Source organism: Polistes fuscatus, unplaced genomic scaffold (genome assembly GCF_010416935.1).
Source record: "Polistes fuscatus isolate 324 unplaced genomic scaffold, CU_Pfus_HIC Scaffold3, whole genome shotgun sequence".
Taxonomy (NCBI): domain Eukaryota; kingdom Metazoa; phylum Arthropoda; class Insecta; order Hymenoptera; family Vespidae; genus Polistes; species Polistes fuscatus.
Window position 1 is genome coordinate 15,819,698 of NW_025113107.1, and position 17,398 is coordinate 15,837,095.

The following is a 17,398-nucleotide window of genomic DNA, read 5'->3' on the forward strand; positions in this document are numbered from 1 at the left end:
TAAGATAAATTCTTACTTACCTTCTTAAGAGTCGAACGCCGGTTAGTCTTTACTTCGTTGCTATTACTTTTAGTTACTTCAAAGTGTTATCGCGTACCTATCGTTTTCTTATCTTTTTAATTTGTTTTTCTTTTTTCTTTTCAAATGATCTCGCTTTATCCATTTCGTACTTTAGTAGTTTTTAATTGCGCGCGGGCGCCAATTCTTTTTCCTTCAATTTTGTAATAAACGAAAACCCACGATGAATTTACGAAGATTCATTTCATTTCGATGAGATTTTGTCGTTGATCGCTGCATTAGACGAAGCTAGAACAAATCGAGAATTCGAATAATTAAATATCAGAGTCGATCGTGATATCGATTATTGAAATAATTTATCGAATATGATTTTATTAGAGATCCAACAATTTTAAGATTATTTTGTCAATGTTCGAATAAAATCTAAATCTCCTCAAAATTTGTAATCAATTTATAAAGAAAAATGTTAAATGATAAGAGAAAAATCAATAAAATATATTTGAAGGATCTTCCGTGACGTTGACATATGCAATCATTGTTCTTATCGAAAAATTGTTCAAGGCTGTGTTAGATTATTGTGATCGAATAAAAGAGAAGAACAAAATTTTTAAAAATGAAGAACAAAGAGAGTGTAGAACAAGGTGAACGATGGACGTTTCGTAGTTGGTGTAGTTGATTATTAAAATATACAGATAGGGAAAGATAATTAGAATCTAAGTAGATAACTAATAGATATTCGAATGTGTTCATAATTATAACGAACAAGGGAACAAAGTGTATAAATAAATAAATATATAAATAAATTAACGACACGCGAGAGTATTACGAGTGAATATGAAAAATATTCGAATAGCGTGAAATAATATAAGCGAGTGAACCGAGGGAAAGATAGGAAATAAAAAAGAGGGGAAGAAAGAGAAAGAAAGGAAGAAGGAAAGAAAGGAAGATGGAGGATTGAGAGGATCGCGAAATGCCGACAATCGAAAGGCTCGCAACAAAGAGAAACGCGAACGAAGAATCAGACAAGAATTCAACGATCGATATTAATACGGGCCAAGCTAACGATTTGAATTTATCCGAATTTTTGAGACCTTGCGTGGATGGTCGCGAGACCATTGAAGAATCCTGCCTCGAGGAAACCGGAAGACACCATTCATCGAGAGAGAAACGCAGTCTTCTTGGTAATTTTCAAAGAAGAGCCTTCAACAGGATCAGCTTCAGAGGAGAATCCGGACCTCTTTTGACCAGGTTAGTACAAGCTTTCCGTAATTTCCCTATTTTTAGTTTTATCGTTTCAAAAGCTTTCGGTGAAAAATGTTTCCTTATTTTTGGAATATACATCAAAAAATAATTTACACGGTTCTTTTTTAGAAAAATTTCCAATTCTATTTAGATTTGTCGGTATGTTGAGTTAGATCAAATAAGTATGAATAATTTATAAATTACAGGGAGAAAAAGAGGGAATTCGTTGACTATTTAAAGTAGTAAAGTTATCTTTAAACTTGACCTTAACTTCCAATTATCGCAATGGCCGTAAATATATTATATGACCATGGCTGGAAGAAAAAGAAAGAAGGAAAAAAAACAAGAAGAAAAAAGAAGGAAATAAATAGGAAACATTTAAAATTATTAGATCTTATCGCAAAAGTTTTTATAAATACTGTATAATGAGTTCAGTAGAGTAGTATGCTAAATATCCTCATACCGTTCACATTCAATCATAAGTTGTCACGACGAGAAATGAAGATTTGTTACTTTCGATACAATTATTTTGGAATGTAAGTACTAGCAGAAAATATGAGGGGATATTTGTAGTAGTAACCACATTTTTAGCATGAAAAAATGCATTTTAATTTGATAGACCGTTTCCTGTTTATATATTTTATCGTATTTAATTTATTATTATTTTAGTTTGCATACGTTTTGATATTATATCGTGTTCGGATGTTAATTTATTAAATTATTTTTTAATTTTATTAAAAAGTAAATGTTCCAATAAATATATTATTAATGTTATTATTATGATAATAAAATGAAAAACATGTAAAATATCCTTGTATTCGCTTGGTATTCATCGTTATCGCAACGAGGAATAATGAAAGCAAAAATTGTTAGTTCATCATCATGGTCATTGATATATAATTTCCGTAATGATAAGAATTCTAATAAATAGATTAATTTGAGTTTTATTGCGCGCGCAAAAATCTCGTTAAATTTTTGAAATTCGTGATCTTTAATAAAAAGAAATATTCGAATTTTGTTGAACTCATTATTTCACGGTTTATCATAATAGTAAAAAAAAATTAATTGTAGGAAACATATCATAAATACTTCTAATTAATATTATTGGAGAATACACGAGAAACATATTCATTATCAACGAGAGCGTAATATTCGATTTTGACCGAACTTGTAATTTATATTTATTGAATTGCATTATCATAAGCACGCGATAACGACGGAAATGTTTTTATATGCGTCGTATGATATCGTCATTTAATACCATATTTACTCCTCGCAAAATAACTCAATAAAAACTGTAGAAAAAACGTATTTTTTCTTGGGAATCAATTCTAACGTGACTTTCTTTTGCAAATATTTGTCTTCGCCGTAAGCATCTATCTTGTAAAAAGAAGTCCAGATGTACGTCTTTTCGCATCGATCGTTGACTGATCGAAAGACCGATGATCGTATTTGGATTATTATTATAGTAAAAAGGGTAAATGTCGAAGCGTTTTAGGAAGTGGGAGAGACATTGTCTCAGAGGCACCGAGTTGGAAGAATTTTCGTCGATAAGTTCAAAAATACTTTGCCGTTGAAAGATCTAGATCACAATGCGTTTTATGAACTCCGCGAAAATAGCATCGCGATGTTCCCATTTCCTTACCATCCACGGCGGAAGTCTTTCTTTTGCTCGACGAGAATAGAAGTCTCTAATTGCGGAAACCGTGGCAGGCCGAAGAATATTAGGGAATCCCGTCCTCTCTTGTTTTACGTCCGAAACACTTTGAAAATGTTTGTATTTAGACGATACTTTGTTACCAATAAATCTTATTCTACAAAGAGAAAGGAACTTTATTCGATGGAAAAGAAAATAATCGAAAGAAAAAATATCGTTTTTATTTTTGATCGATCTTTCGCAAATGTTACGTTCATTTATATCGTAATAATAATTGTAAGTTGCAAAGCACTTCTCAATTGTCGGAATGAATTCAAGGCAAAGAATCGAACTCGAAGAAAAATTTCCAAATAATGTTCTTGGCCTAGAAAACGTAAAAACTGTCGGTCACGAAAATCGTATCGTTTGTTAACGAGCCAGTGCCAAATCGCGAAAGATTTCGCGTGAAAAGCTTTGCGAATATATTTCGTCCGATGTTAAATGAAATACGGCCGCTTAAGATCCTTTGTCTCTTTGTCCATTACAGTAAAATATAATCCGACGAAATAATATTATTAGAGCGCGTTGTAAAATATGCATATAGGATAAATTTTAAAAATATCATCGATCGCATTAATCTCGAAACGCGCGTTCTATCTTTGAGATTTTTTTAATAATTTCTTTTTTTTCTTCTTCTTCTTCTTAAACTAATCCAATAAATTTAACGGATGACGTATTAATCTTACGCATAAATTTAATTTGAATTTTTTATTTTCCTCCCACTCGAATAAAATAAAATTGAAGGTATGACGTAGATCCTATTCGATAACGTATGTAATTTTTGTCGGCATCGAAAGAAATAAATTTTGAGTAGGGACGTCGATCCATTTCGCGTATTTTACGAATCACATTTTTCAAACGCGTGGTTTTTTCTTTTCGTAACTAACTTTATCCGAAATTTCTATTGCATTTATTTAATTGTTTCGTCGAAAGATCCAATTATTCCAATAAGACGGTATAGCAGGTATAATACGACATCCAGCGTGTATTTCGCTGGCCTTAAGTGGTGCCAAGTCGATGCATAAAACGACACGAAGAACGACGAAAATCGGTTTGACTCGCCAACGACTCGAAATTCGATCGCGCAGTACTAGTCGAGCTGTTGTTCGTTAGCGAGCGAATTTAATTAGCTCCGTGCATCATCTCGTTAGAAAATTTCTTCTATGAAACGGTACCGCGCGAGAATGTTTCATTGTGTATTTCAACGACAGGATTTCTATGCGTAAAGTGTTATTACATATAATAATTGCGATCAAATTTGATCAATTCAAAGAAACGGAGAACAAAATAAAACGATACAAATTTCTCTGTAATTCCGTAATTTAGAAAAGAAAATTGTAAAAGAAAAAATAAATATATAAAAATCGGTATCGTACCGCGACATAACAAATGGATCTATTTCGCGTTTTCGTGCGATTTAAACGTTTACGAGTAGAAAAGGATAATCGTGCCGTAATAAATAACAATATAAATAATAGATAGGATTCAACGCGAGATTCAATCTTATAGAATTCAAAGAACACGGTTAAAAGTGAAGTGGACGTTAGCCAAATAAAAAAAGAGAAGAGAAAAGTGAAGTGCGCGGAGTGAACGGGGGCAGGAAGAGTTTATCGATAAAAGAGGTGGAAGGGTTACGGTGGTTGGGAGTAGAAGGGTGGCTGGGGGAAGAAGAAGACGCGGAAAAAAAGAGGGAGAAACGATCGAGAAAGATTCGATCGTTCGAGATCGGGGAGCCGAATGTGGTGCAAACGATTGATTTGGATATTTCTTTGGTTGTGGACTGGTTGCGACGTTTGGCTTTAGCGATGAAACGTGCCGAATGGCGAGCTCGAAAGAGCGAAGAGTCTTTAGGACAGCTGAACTTTCCTCGGGTAGACTTGTCCTTAAAGCGAAACGCTCCTCGGCACGGCCATCTTGAATAAAATTTAATTTTAGACGACCGCGGAGGCTTCTCTTAGGCGTTCTACCGAAAACCGGACGGGGAGATACTTCTATGCACGCTAAAAAGTTCGACAGAAAGGATTAACGACGCTTTCCTTAGCGTTCGGATTTGGGTATATTTTTTTTAGCTTTAATTTATTTATTTTTGTTTGTCGAAAGAAGAAGAAAAATCTTTCTCTTTGATTTCTTATATTTTTCTTCCTGTCCGTCGTCGTACTTCGCGAGAAGAGAAAAGATCTTCGAGACGTTCGTAAAATTGATGATAAAAAACAAAGGAAAACATGGCCACGTCAATTCCATCGAGTGCTTCGGTCGGAGGAAAACTACACCACCTTGGAGATGGAGGAACCGCATTCTCCGGTTTGCGCAGAGCGCTATCCCAAGTATCGATGCTCGTCGTTAAAGCTACGACTTCCGGTGAAGCCGCATGGCGAGAAGAATTGCTTAAGTACGCGAAATCGAATCCGATTATGCTTACTATATTTCGAGCTCCGAATATTTTCCTTCTGTTTTATTTGTCACGATCAAATTATCGAATATAAATACAAGGTGGTCCTGAAATAAATCAAAATATTAGAATAACATTTTGTATTAATATCCGCTCAACGGATGACGGCCTTTTAGCGGATATTTATAGTCGACATTTTCTCAGGGGGGGAACAAAAAAAATACAAAATAAAAAAAGAAAAGGAGTAATAGTCGTAGGGAAAGAAAATCGTGTTCTACGATTTCGATTTATTTGTTTACGCGAGATCGCCTTATATTTTCGGTGTATTTTTTCTTTGAAATTATAGACGCAAACGTACGCGGCATGCATAAAATTCATTGGTCTAATTTTGCACTGACGCGAATTCGAAAAGTTGAGATAAAGAAATAGGGGTTGCGAGGAGAAAGCATTTCTATTGCGTAATCTTTTGCGCGATTACGAGAAATGATAAATTCGATTTGAAGGAAATCTGGTAGAATTAAAAGTAATCGAGAGAAAAACAAAAGGAATCATCGAGCGGAGAAAGAAGACGTAAAGCTGCGAAGTGAACATCCGTTTAATCTAGACCAGAGAGACGATCGAGCGCAGAGTTACAATCTCGCCCGACGGTTTATATCATTAGGTTTATTGCCACCGGTTATCATAATCACCGACGATTTCTTGTCTCGTCCAGACAGACACGATTCGTCTCGATGAAGATAAAACGAAACGATGATGAATATCTCTTTCTCTCTCGCTCGCTCGAAACTCTTCCAAGAGAGTCATTTCTTTAACAACAATTTTGATTTAACTTAATCTACGAGTTCTCGCGTACACTGAAAATCACTTAAGCGATCGTTCCGATTCATTAGAATTTTATTGGGAAATAGATCCGTCGAAATTGAACGATTCAAAATTTCAATTTATCATATTGAATTATTATCGCGCATTAGAACGATGCGAAATATTTAAATGACAAAATTCAATCGTAAGTTTGAAATTATTTTGACGGCACTAAATCTTTGATCGCCCTGATGAGTAATTAACGTGATAATTGAAAGACGATCGATAAATTAACGCAAAAGGATAATAACGAGAGACACCTTCTTTCGCGTTGTTATGTAGCAAGAGACTGACCGCGGAAGGTTGATGGTTGCGCCAGTCTAGCACGAATAGTGTAATTGAAAATAATGTTCCACCTCGAGTCGGTACAGTTACAGTCTTGACAATTTGTCGCGGTAGCGAACGACTATAAGCAACCGTTTGACCGGGTTGTTAAAACAACGGTTACTTCGTGCGACAACGAAGTGCACGATTTTACGCGCGAAAGGCTTTTCCGCGCTGTAGTATACACGATATTAAAACAAAATCGATGACGTATAACGCAAAGAAAAGTTCAAATATCATTTGAAATACGGATAGAACGATCGACAAAATATTACGAGTCAGTGCAAAATATTAACGTTACATGGTAATTCGATTAAATGACGTATCGCGCAGATGCAAATTTCGCGGCGCGTCGTTTGCCAAAAAGATGACCCAATCGGGACGCGTTTAAATTTCAAATTTTCTTACGCTTTATAAGTCAATAAAAAAGAAAAAGAGAAAGAATTATTTTGACAAAACATCATTTTCAAGGAGAAGAGTTCAAAGAGAGCAAAGGCAAAGAAGATGACTCTCTGGTCTTTGATGTGCGATATGGAACGAGACTACTTCCTTCGTAAACAAACGTCGTCGTCGTCGTCGTCGTCGTCGTCGTCTCGTTGGTCTCGATCGGTCTAGACTCTCTAGTCTCTAAAACTACGTGGACTAACCATTTCTCTCTCTCCCTCTCTTTCTCTTTGAAAAGATACTCTTTCTTGGCCGCTTATTTTATTATTTCCAACAAATTTAACTGAGACACGGAGACGCGACTTAACTATTTATAACGATGCTCAAAATCTATTTATAAATAAGACGATCGAAACGACGAGATCGAAACGACGTTAAAACAGTGGATTGACCTTCGACCGATGGCTCTTTCATCGAAATTCAAGCCTCACTTCAATCTATTATATTATATCGGTTACCTTGATCTATATCGAAGGTAACGTTACTTTTATTACAACCCATCGAACGATCATTCATTTAGAAAAAACCAATCAAAGAAATAAATCTTTCGATCGTAAGAAGTAATACATTGAAATCTTTGACGAGATTTTTAATTGGATCGATTTTTAACGGTACGTTTTCTACGTCATTTGATAAATCGTTTTCTAGCGCTACGAATAATTATAATAATACGAAAAAAGAGTCGTGATTCGTTTCAATGACGCGGCGATCAACTGGCAACTTGCCCTTATACGATTTTCCCTTGCGGTGGCGTCTAGGCATGACCTAGACCTACCAATAAATTAGAACTTCATATATTTTCAATGATATCATTATTTTGCGCGATGCTTCTTTTAACGGGTCGTTGCGATGCAAATTTTCTTTATATACCCAAGTATGCGACAATTGCTATTTGTTTTAATACGAAATAGTAATACGAAGATTTCGCGAGTTAGAAAGTTTTCGATAGATAATAGTTCGTTTTACATTTACGAATTACTACCGACCATCGAGATCATCGAAATAGAAATGAACGGTGGCTTCTAGATTTCCGAAATAAATAGCGACGAGCTCGTTTATACGAATTAAAGCGTTTTACGAGTGTACATACGCGCACTGGAATTATTTATTTATTTATTTAGTAAGTTTAATAAAACAGAACAGATAATATAAACGAGTTGCAGTAGATTATTTTAATTTAGTCGGTAGCTACACCTGTATTTTTCAAGATATTTATTCTACCGATTGTAACGGATTTCGATCATTAAATTTTATATACCGTGAAATCCTACTTTTAAGAACGATCTTAAAAAAGAAGAAGCTACATTGATATTATCAGGAGCGAGATTTTAACTCTCATTATATTTATTTTTATTTTACAAACAAATAGTAAGAACGAATGCAATTAAAAATTGTTAATTAAAGATACTATTAATTATTAGATAAAATTTCATTTTTTTTCTAATTATTTAATAAACCAATTGCAAAAGAAAAAGAAAACAAAAAGAAGGGTATCCGTCTTACATTTGTTTTCCACGCACTTTTCCTCAAATTCGATTTTCTATATAAATTTTCTTATTTTTCGTTTTTTTTTTCAAAAAAGATATCGTCAAACGAGATTCAGTTCGAGAAGAGTACGCAAGAGAGTGGTGTTCAAGCACGGAGATTGCAACGTCGTTCAAGGAAACGTCGCCAAACGTCGTCGTCGTTATTTGCAGGTGATTTTTTTTTTTAATCAAAGAACAATTGAATAATCCCATCAAAGTTCCTCGTTTAACGATTTATTTTATTTTATTGTATTATGAATTTTTTGTCGACAGGACATCTTCACCACTTTAGTCGACGCTCAATGGCGCTGGACCCTTCTCGTATTTTCGATGAACTTTTTACTTTCTTGGCTCGGTTTTGCTTTAATTTGGTGGTTAATCGCTTATAGTCACGGAGACCTTGATCCACATAATTACAATTCGTCGAATTATACATTTACTCCTTGCGTCGAAGATATACGTAGTTTCACCAGCTGTTTCCTCTTTTCCGTCGAGACACAGCACACGATCGGGTAAATCCAATCATTCTTATTTCTATTCTCGTTCTGTTCTTTCAAACGCGTGAAACGTTTGAAAATATAAAGTAATCGGTCTACGAATTATTATGTATCATGGTAAATAATTAATTAATGCAAATTTCATTGATTTTATATACATAAAAATATGAATTTCTTGAAATAATTGAATGGGTGTCTGTGGAAAAAGAGCCTGTGTTTTAAAAACTTGTTTTTTATTTTAGTTCTCAAATTTGTTCTTTAATTTGTTGAAATTCATTGAAATGTCAATGTCGTGTTATAACTGACGCAGGTATGGCTCGAAACACACAACAGACGAATGTCCAGAAGCAATATTCGTCATGTGTATACAATCGATGACAGGAGTGATCTTGCAAGCCTTTATGGTCGGCATAGTCTTTGCCAAATTATCACGACCGAAAAAAAGAACGCAGACGCTTCTTTTCTCGAGGAACGCTGTAATATGTCAGAGGGACGGTCAATCGTGTCTGATGTTTCGCGTTGGAGACATGAGAAAGAGTCACATCATCGAGGCTCACGTCAGAGCACAAATGATCAAAAGGAAGGTAAGCAACTTTTCTTATCTCGCGTTAATCAAACGTTTCTATCTACGAATAAATACGTTTATGATATTAAAAGTATTCGAAAAATACTTCAAATTGAATAACATTTTCTCTAAATTAATATTATATTATATTAATATATTAGATATTAGAAGAAACGAATATACGAATCTCGTGAATTTTATCGAATAGTATTTATTACGTTTTACTATGAAATTTGACAGGTGACGAGAGAGGGCGAACTTTTACCGTTTTTCCAAACGGAACTAAAAGTAGGCGGAGACGGGGAGGAAGACAAAATCTTTTTTATATGGCCGACAACGATCGTTCACAAGATAGACGAACACTCGCCGCTTTATCGTATTTCCGCCAGCGATATGCTTCGAGAACGTTTCGAGATCGTTGTTATTTTGGAAGGTAGGAATGAACGAATGTTAAGCGATCCAAAATTTCAATTCAAATCTTGAAAATAGTACTAAAGTATTCGCCATGATAATTGTAGGTGTAATCGAGTCAACCGGCATGACGACGCAAGCGAGAAGTTCTTATCTACCATCAGAAATTCTTTGGGGACATCGTTTCGAGCACATTATCACGTTTCGTAAAGAAACCGGTGAATACGAGGTCAATTATAGTCTCTTTAACAATACTTACGAGGTTGATACGCCACTTTGTTCCGCAGCCGATCTCGATCAATTAAGAGCAATACATAGAGCTAAAGGAGGTGAGTAAACAATTTGAAAATTATTTTAACACGTGCGTCCGGGTGGGTTGAATAAAACATTCAAAGTTCCGTGTTCCTTTGGCATCATTTTCTCATACCATTCTAACGTTTTCTACTTTACCGATAGACGTGTAAGTAGAAATCGTATTTAATCGATGCTATTCTTTTGAGAATGAAATATCCTAAAGAGACAAAAATTGATGAACAAAAAATAATCTATATTGTCGGTATATCACGATGCTATCTTATTTATGATAAAAGATTTACAGATTAATTTTTAGTCGTCCTACTATGAAAAAATAAAATGATAGCGTTGCAATATAAAGAAATAAATTAAAGAAAATTGCGATGCTCCGTACCTTATCCTAGTATCTAACGAATTGATACTAAATCTAAATAAAAAATAATATTCGTAAGATCAAATATTAAATAAAGGAAGAATATCGAGGAGAAAATTTTCCTTAAAAATGGAACGAGAAATCGGACATTTGATCGTACGCGTTAAACCGGTGAAAATTTAAAGAAGATAAGTTGAAATGAATCCTTAAAGGATCTCATCGAAGGAAAGTTGATTATTGTTTCGTGCTGGTCGCAGAACGCATGAGTACAGGTGCATTTCCATATCACGACGTCTCGAGTAGTTCTTTAACTACGAGTTCCGGTTCGAGTTTGGCCTCTTCTGCCGGTGGTCTTCACATGCATGTACCACCGTTGACTCCGCCGACTCCAATTCCGGTTATGATCACCGGTCCCGACGGTACCTTGAGACGGGAGAGCGTAAACAGCGTGCAACTCGAACGGCCAATATTTTATACGCACGACGAGGTGAGTTTCTTCTCGTTGACTTGTTTTTCCTTGAAAATATCTACGCAAATTGTAATATACGCTAATAATTGATTTCAAGTCTACCGATAACGAGATCGTTTGCGGAGCTACTTCCGTTGGTCCGGAGGATTCCAAAGTACAAGAGGAATACAATCGTGCCTTGGAAGACATCAATGCAACGCTTAGAAAAAATAGGAAACATAATAACAAGGATGAGAAGAAGATTCATCGCGAAGGCTCGAAGAGTACGCTCGATTCGAAGAAAAGTGAATCGAGGATTAATATCGAGGGAATGAAAAGATCGAGTTCGCGATCGAACATCGATCAATGTCAAACTCGCAATAAAAAATCGTGCCCGAAGTCAACTTTGGATCCCAGGTAACGTATCTTTCGTAAATCGATTAAATTGTCTTTAAAAATATGGTTATTAGATCGCGTAAAACGAGTTTTACTTCGAAATTTTATTCAAAATAATGTAAATGATATGTTCGTCGAAAGGGACGAAAAATGCTATATATGTTAATAAACGTAAGCTATAAATCATTTTGATTTAACAGGCACTGCAAATTTAAGGGCTCGCATGAATCTCTTCGCGACGCCATGCCGAGGAGATCGAGTTTGTGCGATGGTCAAAAATCGAAAGAAATGCAAAAAAAGACTTGCTTCGTGTTGGAAAACGAAGAGGATACGAGAAGCGTTGAAATAACTATACCAACGATATCAACGTCGTTGGGAGTTCCCGAACGATTGGAATACGTCGTAAATTCGAGGGAATCGAATCATCATTTGGAACGCATGAATATTTGCGAAGATGTCTAGTGTTCAGGTAAGAGTGATTACGACATAATTTGTAAGATTATACGAGACCGGTTTGTGGACACGCTATGTCCCTAAACCAGTTTGGATTTGAATACTGATCATCTATTTTTTATTTTAATTTTTATTGAAATAATGTAGCATTTAATGCGACAAATCAAATTGACGATCCAAAAATCTTTTTTTTCCAATATTGGTACGCCAAAATCGTTGCTTTTCGTTCCACCTTAAAATGAGATCTTCTCTTAATCACGACACGAGAAATTTACAATCCTGCTAATATAAGTTACTTCGTCGTAGTTCGTCATATTAAAAGCTCAGGAAGCGAGGGAGTCGAGTACGAGGGTCGCGTAGTATTTCTTATCGCATAATTGTTCGACTACCTAAGAATATCTGAATTTACAATAACCATCGGAATCGTCATCTAAATTGTTTCTAACTGAAATACAAAAGGTATCGTACGGAGAGATTTAGATCGTTCATGCTGCTTAACTTCCTTCTTGCTAAACTTCCTTCGGCTTGCGTCCTTCGATTATAACGAGGACTATGATTTTATCGAGGAAAATAAGCATTTTCAAACAGTCATTTTACGCGAGCCTTGTAATTTGATCAATTTAATAATTACGATACGTCGATAAAGATAAAATTAAATGTTAAAAAAGTAATAATGACAATTGAAAACATTATTAGTACTATGGATAAGATAATAAAATGATTATTTTTTCAAACTAGGGAAAATTGATAGGGAAACGGGGTCAACGTGGTGCAAACTAGATTCGTTGGGAATCATTCTCGATCGTTGCGATGGTTCGCGCGTTATGATGCAATGAGTGCATACTGTGTATAATATATTAATGTGTGTGAGAAGGGCAGAAGGATGAGTAGTAGTGGTTTAAATGAATACGAAGAGTCGTGGATAGGTTAGACGACACGACAGGATGAGTTTAGTGGCGGGAAGTGCCCTCGTTATCGCGCCAGTCAATTGTTTAATCTCAGCTTCTCCTCCTACGCTTGCAGTTCTCGCCTTCCCTTCCTCTTCTCAACTCGGTTTTACAAGTTCGTTTTCTATCATCTGTCAGCAGCTGGAGAGCGTGCGCATTACGAACCATACCGAATCAAGCCGAGTCCAACCGAGATGATAACGAGACTCGTCAATGACACCCCGCGAAACGCGATAAACTGCTTATCGTGTTACCTATTTTGCATATACGTACTCTTATTTTCTTTCTTCCTTCCTTTACTTTCAGCTATGCTTAAATTTAACCGTCCGCTGTTGAACGCATTGCAAGAATCTTGGGATCTTCCGTTTTGGCACTTGGGGCTGATCTTGGCTTTTCATTTTTGTCATTTAGATAATGGTCGCGACAGTGATCAACTTTCATATCATTTTATATTTATTTTCAAGTATTTATACGAAAACGTATAAACTGAACGCTGAGCAATTAAATTACCAGTCCGCAATACGTTGAAGCTCCTCGAAACGCATTGAAACCTAGATGTAGATTCACGTATCGATCTTCAAAGTTTCATAATACATGTTTACAGAGTATATAAGTAATTCAGCATCAGCGAGTCGACATCAGAGGCAATTTGTATTTGATATTTTAATGTAAAGAGTATCCAACTGTGTAGGTTGATGTCGAGGGAATAAAATACGCGTAGTTTGTTAACAATCACATTCGAACATTTCTAGTTCGGTTTAAACAAAGAACGCTACGAAATTCAGGTCAAATTTCATCCGACGATCCTCGAAATCACGAGCTGGTTGGCTCGACCTTCCGAGAATGAGGCCGTAAACGTCGCGATTGTCATGCTAATTGCGAACCTTGGAGAATGAAATTCCATCGACTCAGCGGTTACCCTCTGGGAATTATAGATTTTATTGCTCCGAAACGTGCGTAAGCACGCAGAGGGTATTCTTTAATAAACATCGACCATTTCAAATGAACTGTGCTAACAAAAATAAGATACAAATTTTTGTTAAAAAGTCTAAATAAATGTGACTCGATAGATGATAATATTTATACAAGATAAAGTTAAAGAAAATCTTTGAAAAATTTTGTTCGCAATCGTACGCTCGGAAACGGACATTGTTTCTCGCGACAATAGCGAGTCGTTGATGATACTCGAGAATCGCGAAACTAGCCTAAGCATATCGCTTAGCAAACGTAACGTATTACTCAACTTACTCTTCATCTTTTTTTTTTGTTCTTCTCCAAGCTCGGCTTCGCTCTGATAGGTCGGTTATACCGAACCTGTCATCACCCGAGAGACACTCTAAAAACCCTCGGAGTAAAATACTACGATGCAAAAGATAAAGAAAATAAAATAATTAAAGAAATATCGAAAAGAACGTATCGACGTTTTATCATTTCAATAGCCATGATTCACGAACGAATAATCATCTTCCATCGAAGAGATTCGTTATTATGTTCAAGAAAATGATATTTCGTTGACGATTAACTTATAGATAATCGATATATTCGTAGAAACGATTAGATGATTTGGTAAGAAGGATCGAAAACTTCTTTTACACTTGTATTTTTCGTCCCACTCGTTGATTATTCGCACGTCTATGACTAATACACCCGGAATAACCGGAAACCGGACGTTTCGTGGGGGACTTTAAGAAACGAAAGCTGATGGGTCGTGAGTATTCCCCTACACGTTTCTTTCTTTTTTTCTTCTTCGTTTATTTCGTAAATCTTGCATTCATATTTTAGAATAATTTGAAAAGAAAAGAGAAAAAAAAAAGCAAGCAACGAAAGAACTTTTTCGCGTAACACGCGTCTCTCCGGTGTACCCTTCGTAAATGCGCGTAAAACGGTACCACATTATCTTGTGCACTTCTCTCGACAACTAGCAGCGAGAGTAACATAGGTAATTACTCGTCTGAATCATCATCATCGTTTAATTGAGTCAAATTAAACTATGCGTGGAAAGAAAAACAACGTCGTTGATCGACGTCATTGATCTCTTTTAATGATAAAATTGGCCGCCTTTTTAAGCAGAGATTCCTGTTTCGTTATTTACGTTATTTAATTATCATAAAAGAAATCGAGAGAAAAACAGACAAATCTATTTTTATAGAAGAAAAAGAAGAAAGAAGTTTTATCTTGGATATAAAACGCGACGATTATCTAATATTTCATTATTTATAACGGTATTTCTCATTTCATCTACATTTGTGATTCGAGTATATCAGATTCTTCGTTTTAATTAATTCTTAAATGGCACTATTATAATAATTCTTTTTTTTTCTGTTCAGCTAATTACACAATAGAAATTGCAGTGTACGAACAATGCAATTTTATTACTTTAAAATAGCAATTATGTTAAATGTATACTAATTAATATTAAATGAAAACGAGAAAGTGCACGAGGCTGAAACAATAGATAGTAAAACGACAAAAGGAAGCTGGGAAAAAAAAAAAACAATCCACCTATCTTGAAATATTCTAAGCGATGATCAACCAAGTGACACATATCCCGCGAGTACCCGATCGGCTTAGGAATTTAGAAAGGACAAAAACGGAGTTGTCCGATCGTGGAAGGTTGGAGAGCGAGCCATGAACGTTATTTGTTGGACGTCAACTATGAAAGGATCAAAAACTATTCTACTCGTGTCGTTTAAATTACGTCTTCGCTCGTTCAACATAAATGATTACGCGAACACGAAATTTCGTTCCGACTGCACAAATATTTACGGGTTGAGGTGTTTGCTATGCGAAGGAAGAAATTTCTTCTCAATGAAAAAACGTTCGTCCGATTAATTTATCCGATGATAAATATTCGTTGAGATGTCAACATTGTGTTTGTCAATCTTATTTTTTACTCTGAATCAGCAGTCAAATTATTTATTATCGTAAAGTGTGTAGCATCGCGAATGCGGGTAGTATTTGCAATTAGGAGAAAAACCGTCACGAACACGCGGAAAAATCGATCTTTTTTCCACTAATCGTCTCATCGTCGGAGAAAAATGTTTTATCAAATCTACCGAAAAAGTATATGTATACTTTTTACATAATAATAAATAGTTTGGTAATATAATATATTTATCTCTTACGATGAAATGCCAGATAATAATCGAAAGTTTTAACTTTAATTATAAAAAAAAAGCGGTTATTCGTTTGTCGTGATATCCGTCGTGGTCGTAAACGTATGAAATTTTCAAAAATTCATACTTTTCAATGATTTCTTTTTTGAGACGTCAAATTCGTAGAAAAGAACGGTACGAAATAGATCGGCAATCTTCGACACGAAGACACAAGTTAATGAGTAGAAGGAGAAGGAGAAGGAGAAGGAAACCAAAGTGGTTGGGAGGAGGAGGAGGAGAAGAAGAAGAAGAGGAAGGAGAAGGATGAGGATGATGAGGAGGAGAAAAAGGTGGAAGAGGAAAGGAGAGACAAAAAGAGGAGTGATATGAAGTGAAGTGAAGAGAAGAGAAGAGAAGAGAAGAGAAGAGAGAAGAACTGACATAAGTAAGAGAAAAGAGAAGGGATAAAGGCGGGTGTAAAAGGTGCCGGTTGACGTCACTGAACAGGCTCGTTCTCGTTGTATAGCACTGGTCGTATAGTTATATCTACACTCGCTTAACAAAAGCGTTCGCAGTTTCGCGACGATTCGTCGTCGTCGTCGTCGTTTCGACGCGACGACGCGCGGCAAAGTGTCATTTGTGCCAACTAAATCTCATTTGCAATTCTTATTCTTCGAAAATATAGGTGAGAAAAAAGAAACGAAAGAGTGCAAAATAAAAAGAAAGAAAAATAGTGCGAGAGAGGGGGAGGGAGAGAAGAGCAACGAGTGGCGGGAGATTTGAAATTTAAATTTAGCCGAGCGACATCTGCGAGGGACGCCGGCAAATCGCCACGTGTTCGCGACTCTTCCAACTAATTCGATATCGTATTTGTTCATTTCAAAAAGAGAAACCCAACCGAACTCAACGAAGGATTTACGTTAGACATAGGAACTTTGAAAAAAAGAATAAAAATAATGTGTTTTTGCGTTAGTCGTTGATGAGATTATAATGGCCTTCGTGGTTAATCGGTTGCAAAGATAGATAGATAGAGAGAGAGAGAGAGAGAGAGAGAGAGAGACAATCATCGTCGTTGGTTTCGTGAGGGAATGTGTTAATTGATTGGCTGTCTACGTTGAAAGATCTACGTCATTTCCAGCGGAAAGACAATGAAAGCTATGCGCAAAAGCGTGCGTCCGGATGGGACGAGACGATCGGTGATTAGTGACCGGTAAGAGGATGCGAATTTTCCAACATCCGATCGCGTGTCGACCTCGTTTCGGATGATTTTCGATTTGTCTCTCTCTCTCTCTCTCTCTCTCTTTCTTTTTTTCTCTTCGCGTCCCAAGTGTATCGAGCATATGGTTCCGAGTTACGCGTACAAAACTCTAGATACCGGGTAGAAAACCATTCATTCGAAATAACTTGATGCTTTTACGT

At 35.9% G+C, this 17,398-nt stretch overlaps 2 protein-coding genes across 11 annotated transcripts in view; one reads left to right on the forward strand and one right to left on the reverse strand.

Moving 5' to 3' along the window:
* The window catches only part of LOC122519470, an 87,384-nt gene that overhangs the window by 46,469 nt on the left and 23,517 nt on the right, over positions 1-17,398 (reverse strand). The window contains exon 2 of one of the 2 annotated variants that reach the window (XM_043638926.1): positions 21-306. The gene's annotated coding sequence lies outside the window, so the exon portion shown is untranslated. Of the gene's footprint in view, positions 1-20; positions 393-17,398 lie in introns of those variants that run through there. The other variant, XM_043638927.1, reaches the window with a different exon arrangement.
* The window catches only part of LOC122519464 (G protein-activated inward rectifier potassium channel 3-like), a 31,213-nt gene that overhangs the window by 2,057 nt on the left and 11,758 nt on the right, over positions 1-17,398 (forward strand). For 2 of the 9 annotated variants that reach the window (XM_043638914.1, XM_043638915.1), the window contains exons 2-10: positions 580-1,266; positions 8,557-8,671; positions 8,774-9,012; positions 9,308-9,581; positions 9,803-9,995; positions 10,081-10,302; positions 10,853-11,127; positions 11,207-11,505; positions 11,685-11,953. In XM_043638914.1, the coding sequence (XP_043494849.1) occupies positions 989-1,266; positions 8,557-8,671; positions 8,774-9,012; positions 9,308-9,581; positions 9,803-9,995; positions 10,081-10,302; positions 10,853-11,127; positions 11,207-11,505; positions 11,685-11,946 (2,157 nt within the window). In that variant the 5' untranslated portion in view covers positions 580-988 and the 3' untranslated portion in view covers positions 11,947-11,953. Of the gene's footprint in view, positions 1-447; positions 1,267-1,722; positions 1,797-5,111; positions 5,346-6,520; positions 7,450-8,556; positions 8,672-8,773; positions 9,013-9,307; positions 9,582-9,802; positions 9,996-10,080; positions 10,303-10,852; positions 11,128-11,206; positions 11,506-11,684; positions 11,954-17,398 lie in introns of those variants that run through there. The other 7 variants (XM_043638913.1, XM_043638917.1, XM_043638916.1 and 4 more) reach the window with 6 other exon arrangements.